Here is an 8486-nt window from a genome sequence, read left to right on the forward strand (position 1 = left end):
AGTCAGTCAGTCAGTCAGTCAGTCAGTCAGTCAGTCAGTCAGTCAGTCAGTCAGTCAGTCAGTCAGTCAGTCAGTCAGTCAGTCAGTCAGTCGGAAAGTCAGTTGGAACATCGGTCAGAAAGGCGTTCAGGAAGTCGGTCAGGAAGGCAGTCGGAAAGTCGGTCGGAAAGTTGGCCAGAAAGTCAGTCAGTCACTCTTCCTCTCCTAGTGCCTTGGGGCGTACAAAGTGCAGGAGTGTTGCGGGTGGTTCGGGGGGGGGTCCCTCCTCAGACGATGGTGGCCTTGTAGGGGTCCCCTTTGGGGTCCTCGGTGGGGCCCCCGGCCTGGGGCCCCTGGGCGTTCCTCATCTTGCTCTGGCACTGCCGCAGCTCCTCCACGTAGCCCTGGAAGCTGAGGCTGAGCTCAGGGCAGACCCCCCCCCCGGCCCCCCGGACCGACGGGCTCAGGGGGACCCCCTCCTCCAGGCGCACCCCCTCCATGTCCATCCCCATCTCCGGGGGGGCTGAGGGGGTCACCGTCACCGACGCCGTCGTCTGGCCCTCGGGGGCCCCCAGAGACGGCGCCGTCGGCTGGGGGCCGGAGGCCACGTGAGCACACGGGTCTGGTGCTTTCTCTGTTCACCGGGGGGGGGGGGGGGGGGGGAGACGACAAAAGAGAAGGAGCCATGGTGAAACACAATGCCACAGTGGGAGGGTGGAGGAGACAATACTCAAACACCATCAGATTAGGCTGCAGCCCACATGGTTTCAGTGGATCGCGTTCAACAGCGAATCTAGGCGGATATAAAAGAAACAAAACAAAGAACGCTTGACGTGTTTTTGGAGTTGAATACAAACTGTAGGACAACACAGCCAGGATAAACATCAACAAAGGGATTTCTTTTTTTTTCTTGGACTCACTCACCTTCTACAAGGCATTTGCGTCTGCTATATTGACTCTACTCTCCACACACACACACACACACACACACACACACACACACACACACACACACACACACACACACACACACACACACACACACACACACACACACACACACACACACACACACACCTTTTGCTCGTGCACCATAGGAATTCATAATATGCCGCGTGTTGTTAAGAACAGTAAATGTGCAACCACATTCCCGAGCTACCTACCGCATCCTTAAGATCGAAGTGTGTTAATAAGTACCTATAAGTACCACTCTAATCACAAAGCTCCCTTTCAGCAATATCACCACCACCGACGCTTTTAAAAACTCTTCAAACTACATCCAGAAAACCACTGAAGGTTCATTTCGTCCTGCACCCTTTTGGATACCTGAGAGTTATCCCAGATATCCAAGTTGTGCAATGAATCCGGCTTTTGTTTTTCATATTGCTGTGGTCATGCTCGTGCATTCTTGGCTGCAGTTGAAACTATTTTAAAAAACAAAAATTGCAACAATGTGAAACCATAATAAAGGCCGGGCATTCCTCCATGACTGATAAGTCTAAGAAAGTTATGCGTGGATTCATTCAACTTCACTTGTGTACCTTAGCGACCGATAGTTCTGAAAAGCTATTAATGAGGTTGACTCTATACCAGGTCATATTTAGAGGGAAGTCCCGGTCATGTTTACACTTTTTCTTTCATCAGCGTCCCAAACCGTGTGAGCCAGCCTCTCACAGGATCTAAACACAAGACACGAGCGCACCGGAGTATATACAAAGAAAACACAGCTTCAAACACTGCCATGCCGTCATGTTACATCACGGAGAAAGATAACAGACATAAATAGATCCGCTAAGTGCCAGGATGAGTCACGCTAGGTCTCCATTGTGAGGGGACTGCCTCCGGTTGGGGTCGCCTCTGCCTTGACTGTTTAGAATCACTGAAGAACTCACTGACTTTTTGCGGGTTTTAACGGTTGTGGGACGGGGGACGGGGGCGACGATGACGACACACATAACACTCCAGGGGATAAAGTACCTCTTTATAAGCGACCGGGGGTGATTCACCGTCACATAAACACAGCTGGTGAGATCCTCACTGCTGTGGAGATACCCCCATGTTTCCAGCATAGAGGTGGGTGGGTTCACTCACACGTGGGAGGGTGGTTGGGGGGGGTTTCCTCTGAGGTTCATGATTGGATATGATTCAATTTTTGTGGGATTGGGGTCACATACGAATTGCAAGAATTCATTACAATTATCAGCAGCAAGCCACATTCTGCTGCTGGTTGATTGATTAATCATTGGGGTTTCAGTGGGGTGCCCCGAAAAGTAGACAATGATCAGCACACACTCTGATAAGCGGATCGGATAATATGTCTGTCTCTCTGTCTGTGTATATAATAAAATAAGGTGCAGACTGTGCAACAGCGATACAGCTACTGCTTCCAGAAAGCTCATCACCCGGATGTGAATGTGTCGCGTTGCCCGTTAGACATTTCACTCCTTTAGCTTCTTGTCACACGGTATGTGGGCCTGGCGACGGGTGACAGCAGTGTAGGCCTACAGCAGATGTCTTAGGTCAGAATCCCCCCCCCCCCCTCTCCAACCTGTTTACATTAAGCAGAGTCAGGAAACCCCAGCTCTCAGATGTGAAGCAGATACGAATACGTAGAAGTTGAAGCACTCCAGCCCACTCCGCTGAACCCACGCTGCACTGGTTCCGGACTGGTTTTGCACTGATTCTGGAATAGTGTTCTGGACTGGGTCTTGACAAGGGTTCTGTACTGGTTCTGGGCTAAGGTTCTGCGCTGGTTCGGGACTGGTTCTGGACTAGGGTTCTGAACTGGTTCTGGACTAGGGTTCTGAGTTGGTTCTGGACTAGGGTTCTGTACTGGTTCTGGGCTACGGGTCTGCGCTGGTTCGGGACTGGTTCTGGGCTAGGTTTCTGTACATGTTCTGGACTAGGGTTCTGGACTAGGGTTCTTCTGCGAGTGATATGAGGGGGGCAATGTGTTGGCAATGTGAGACTACAGAATGCGGCCTGCCATGAAGTGAATATAGTTTAACTTCTTCCCTTTATGTATTCCTAATGGACGTGACCTCCACTGCAGAAACTGCTCTCGTGAGCGAGAGGCTAAATGACGCGTCTTTGCTTCAATAAAAACTGGAAAAGTTAACAGTGGCTTGCTGAACCTTGACCTGAACTTGAACCTGGTCTTGAACCTTATGATCTCAAGCTTCACATTGTTCACATATTGGCTGTTACATGGACCAACTTTGTTCAGACTCATGTCAGAAAGCAGGGTTGAGGTTTTAACCTTGTCATAGACCAGGCTCGGAACATAATCATATAATATCCTAGTTAGCAGCGCCACAGAAAGGATTGCATATTTATCATTCAGGCTTTTTAGGGAATATATTTATTCATTACACATTAGACATTCCCCTGAGGCAGGAATGAATGATTATCATATCCCTTCCCCAGCATTTCATTATCTACTCTGTAGATTGTGCTAGATATATTTTTTATTTGACATAGAAACGGCCCTAGCTATCTGGCTTTCTTCAATCTGAATGTATCCAAGAAATACATTTATAAAATATTTTGCCAACATTTTTATTTTGGGAACAATCTATTTCCGGGCTTGCTAGTCGCAAGCCATCACTGATCCGTTCATTGGTTCCTGACAGTCACAGAAGAACAATGCTGTGTTCTGACTCCCTCTAGTGGACATCTTCATCACTAGAATAACACATCTTCCTTAACATCAGCGGGATCTAAATGTCGTTGCAGGTTATTATAGTAGATTATTCATAAAGGTATGGCACGTAATAATGTAATTAATTCAGTAATTAATGGGTATTAATAATTGGAACCCGGCCCACCTGTGGTTTGGCATAAGGCAATCGTTGACTTTGTTTATATAATTACAGTTATAAACCTATTGATTGACTACTAAGAAATTATTCATTATTTAAAATCTAATCTGCGACTGCCTTAATCTTTGCTGTCAATATTATAATCATATCATTATATAAGGTCACCCTTCACAGAAGTGGACGACCTGTATTGCTCGACGTCTATCAGCCAGCAGAGGGCGCCCATGTACCGACAACACTTAAATTAGTCTCATCATTTGTCTCCATGCCAATAGTGAAGAACTATACCATCTAATCGGTGAACCTTCGAGTTAATGCATGCATTGAGCGCTGGTTTCCCTCTTACAAATACATTTTATAACTCTAGGCTTGAACCCCAAATTGCTATAATATGATATTTTTTATATTCCAAACTACATTCCCACTGAGTAAGACATAGTGCCCACTGTGCACCGAGGGGAAGGGAGCCGTTTGACTCATCGCGTCTATTTCTGTGTTGACATAAATAACAAATAACCAAGGATATGGGAGCAGCAATATTAACAGGCTCTATATATCTCACGCTAACTCGCCGTCGTGGATAAGGTAACCATGGTTGCGGCTGGCGAGCAGCAAGGCTCCGGCGGACGCTCTTAGCAACCAGGAGAGAGAGATGAGCTCTACCGCGGTACAAGTGGCTTTTTATTTATTTATTTTTATCGACTTCCATCCGCATCACCGGGTGGACATATTACCTTACACAGGGGCTGCCTATTTCACTAAAGCAGAGCCATGAAAAGGTCAGGCACCCAAACCTGGGCCCTGTCAGCCTTTTCGATTCAGGGCTGCTGTTCGTTCAAGTGTGTGGGTTGTGTGGGTTGAATGAGTCCCCGCGCCCGCACGCACACATCCATCGAAGTGGTTTTTAGCGGACATTTGTTTTGAAGAAGGACACGTATTTGGATGGCTTGTTGTCTCTTCCACCACCAACCCCACCTCCACCACTTGGGTGCAGTAGGTCTCTGTCTGCTTCTTATTAAGTCTCAACGTTGTCATCGCTCTATTTTGACACAACTGACACGAGTCGGAGACATTTTTCTCAAAACAACCAAGCCCGTCCCCGCATAAAAAGTCAGATTTCCGTGGCAAAACCAACCTGATCCCCCAGATACACGGTATTTAGTGCCGTTTTGTTGACCTCATTCTCCCTGCCACGGACCATGGAGTGGTTCTGTCACCGGCCTGGCTCTTCTGAGTCGGGTTCGTACTAACCCCTCCCTCAGTGAACGAGTCAAGCCCCCCCCCCCACACACACACAACCACACACCCCGACCCCGTCCCCTTCACTCTGGGTTCGCCTGGGAACGAAAGCCACCAGTTTGAGTCGGACTAGAAACAACCAAAACAAACCAAAGAAAACCAACCCACCAGGCACTGGGAAACACGGAGCGACAAGTCCACCTGCATGTTGTCTTAATGCTGCGCCGGGAATACAATCAAATAAACACAAACAAACAAACAACAAACAGAGGCCATGGAAGCCCGGCTCCAGCACATGGCAGGGAAGGATGCACACAGGGAGGGGGGCGGGCGGACATAACACTGGACACACACACACACACACATTACCCCAGCACCACGCCGATCCGCCGACTAACAGCCACAAACATCACCACAGGCAGCCAGCTGACGAGTAAACACTGCATTTTATCACACCACGCAGCCGCACACACACGTAAGCAAGCGCTCAGATAAATACACTTGTGTGTGTGGCACTGACACATACACACCCCAAGGGTACATTAAACATAGAACCTTGACAGTTCAAACACAGTGGAACACAAGAGAGGAACGCTAATAGCTTAGCCTGTAGGAGTAAACACACGCAGACTGCCACACAACACCCTCCACCGCATATATACGGAGAGAGAGAGAGAGAGAGAGAGAGAGAGAGAGAGAGAGAGAGAGAGAGAGAGAGAGAGAGAGAGAGAGAGAGAGAGAGAGAGAGAGAGAGAGAGAGAGAGAGAGAGAGAGAGGAGAGAGAGAGAGACGTTAATGAGTTGAGGAGACCAGAAGACACAAGGCAGAAGGAATCGAATGTCCATGCGGAGGAGGAGAGAAAACGGCGAGGGAGGTGGGAGGAGGAGGAAGAGGGGGAGGGCGAGGGGATGAAGAGGCGAGGGGGAGGAAGAGGAGGAGGAGGCGAGGCAACGTAATCACGAGTCACGACCGTGTAAGAAGACAGACAAGGATGATTTCCATTTTCTCAAATGTTTATTCAAAATCTAAATCAAACACAGATACAGTGGAGTGTCAAGGATGGTCAATGATTGGCTAAACAGGAATCTAGATGAGTGGGGGGGGGGGGGGGGGGGGGGGGATGAGGGGGTAGCAGCAGGCAATGATGAGATGAGGGTGGTTTGGAGGGGGGGGGAGAGAGAGGAATACAGGTCGTTGCAGATCAACCAGGTCTAAAAGGCACAATGGGCACCCTTTAGCAACCGACTAATTACGGCGGACAATTTTCGGAGGAAATCAAAACTTACATACGCAGCGATAGGACTGGTTTCAAGAGAAACAGAAGAAGTAGAAGAAGGGGGAAGAAAAAAGGTTGTTTGCTTCTCCCTCGACAGTGAGTGGTGTGTCACGACGATTGGACGGGAGACAGAAAGGGGATGGAAAGAATGACAGAGTTTGATTCGGTCGACGAGGAGGCCTTCAGAACGACGGGGGGAGAGAACGAGGACTCGTTTCAACCGTCTCGGGTCTCCAGTGTCGCAGAGCCACAGTGTGAGAGGGCGGAGGGGGCATACACGGACATACTGTAGAGCATCAACACTAGTCTGCTATTTCAGAATCCCCCGCCACCGTACGGACGCGTCGCTCACAATGCTGGGAGCTTCAATGTCTTTCTTTATTTCTATTTTTCATGGTTGAGAATACTGTTAAATATCGGATTACTCACGCCTTGATTCAAATGCACAACACATATTGAAGGAGGGGGGGGGGGGGGGGGGGGGGGGGGTAATACAAACACACACACACACACTCAACCAAAAACATATTTTTAGGTTCACTCACACGTACCAAAGTCAAGGTCTGCTGGCTCATGTATTCAATACGGCATCTCAGAGAAAAAAAAAAAAAAACGGCAGGAAACTTGGGATATTTGTACAGATTTTGTACACGGGAACGAATATACACACACCGCTATCAACAGTCGTTAGAAAAAAAGAACAGCACCGATCATACAAAGGAATCTATGGAGCGAACCGAGAGGGTGAACCTGTTCCTATGTACACACACAGAGGGGGGATCAAGTGCATGAACAGCATACATTAAGTAGAGGGGGGCGTCGACACAGGGGAGTCGCAGGACGACAACAACAACAACAACAACAACAACAACAACAACAACAACAGCGTCAACGGACGGTGTGGTCAGACGGAGGGGGTACTGTTGCGGCGGCGGCGGCGGCGGTGGCGAGGGGGGTGCGGGTGCAGGGCGGGGGCGGGGTGAAGTTGGCCTCCGGCAGGCTGCGGTCGCAGAGGGGCGAGGCGGCGGCGGCGGCGGCGCCGGTGGCGGGGGGGGGGGGCGAGGGCGGCAGCAGCGTGCTGTTGGGGCTGCTGATGTCGCCCTCGCCCGTCAGAGTCAGGTCCTCCTCCACCGTGCGCAGCCCCCGCGGCGGGGGCTCGGGGGGGCGCGCGATGGGCGACAGGTGGGTGCCAAAGGGCGGGTGGCGCGGCAGCGGCAGCAGGGCCCCGCCGCGAGGGCCCCCCGGAGTGTCCGTCGGAGCCCCCGGCGCCGGCGCCGAGGCCCGGGCCCCCCAGCGGGGAGTCCAGGCTCTCCGAGCGCAGGCTGGAGCCGAAGGGCCCCCGGGGGCCGTTCTCCCGGCCCCGCTGGCGGGCGGCGCGGCGGCGTCGGGGGGTGGAGGAGGCGGAGGAAGTGGGAGGGGCCAGCCGCAGGAAGTCGGGCAGCACCAGGTCCTCCTTGCTGAGGAGGCCGCGCTGGTCGTTGGCGCGGCTGCTCTGCGCGCGGCTCAGGAGCTCGAAGAATTCTGGGGGGGGGAGATACGGGAAAAAAAAGAACACGTTCGTCGTCATCGAACCCTGTGCACCCCCCCGTCCCGCGGCCGGAGAGGCGAGGGGTTAGTCCCACAGCCAAGCAAAGGAGGAAGCCTCGGAGAAGCGCCACCAAAACACACACACCAGACACCACCGACAGAGAGAGAGAGAGAGGGGGGGGGGGGGCTTTACCTTCCGCCTCGTCTATATTAATCTTTTTCTGCTTGCGTTTCTCCCCGGGGAGCGCGGCGGCGGCGGCGGCGGCTCCGCCCGCCCTCAGGGAGAGTCCTTCCCCGAGGGCCTCTCGTCGCCCTGCAGACGCAAACAAGGACAACGGCGCCGTTAGCGGGGAGGGGGGGGGGGGGGTGCCAGCCGGTGAGGGGAGGGGGAGGGGCTTGGATGTGCGCGACCCCCCCCCCCCTCCCCCCCTCCCTTATCGGTGTCCCCTGCTGCTTTGCGGTGACGACCCTCCCTGCTACTTCTAGTCTGCCGCTTCTTTCCAACGTCGTTGACGGGCCGTGCTCGCGTCATTAGCATCCTGCTATTAGCATTCTGCTATTAGCATTCTGCTATTAGCATTCCGCTATTAGCATCTTGGCAATACGTCCTCCGCCAACGAGTGCTTCAGAGAACCTACACGCTG

At 51.9% G+C, this 8486-nt stretch overlaps 1 protein-coding gene across 1 annotated transcript in view; it reads right to left on the reverse strand.

The window, feature by feature from the left end:
* Window positions 1-266: 266 nt before the first annotated feature.
* The window catches only part of rgs12a (regulator of G protein signaling 12a), a 30577-nt gene continuing 22357 nt past the window's right edge, over window positions 267-8486 (reverse strand). Inside the window, exons 5-8 of the mRNA XM_060035832.1 lie at window positions 8036-8155; window positions 7506-7836; window positions 7237-7315; window positions 267-569 (exon numbers count right to left, since the gene is read on the reverse strand). Coding sequence (XP_059891815.1) covers window positions 267-569; window positions 7237-7315; window positions 7506-7836; window positions 8036-8155 — 833 coding nt within the window. The remainder of the gene's footprint in view (window positions 570-7236; window positions 7316-7505; window positions 7837-8035; window positions 8156-8486) is intronic.

Source organism: Gadus macrocephalus, chromosome 17 (genome assembly GCF_031168955.1).
Source record: "Gadus macrocephalus chromosome 17, ASM3116895v1".
NCBI lineage: Eukaryota > Metazoa > Chordata > Actinopteri > Gadiformes > Gadidae > Gadus > Gadus macrocephalus.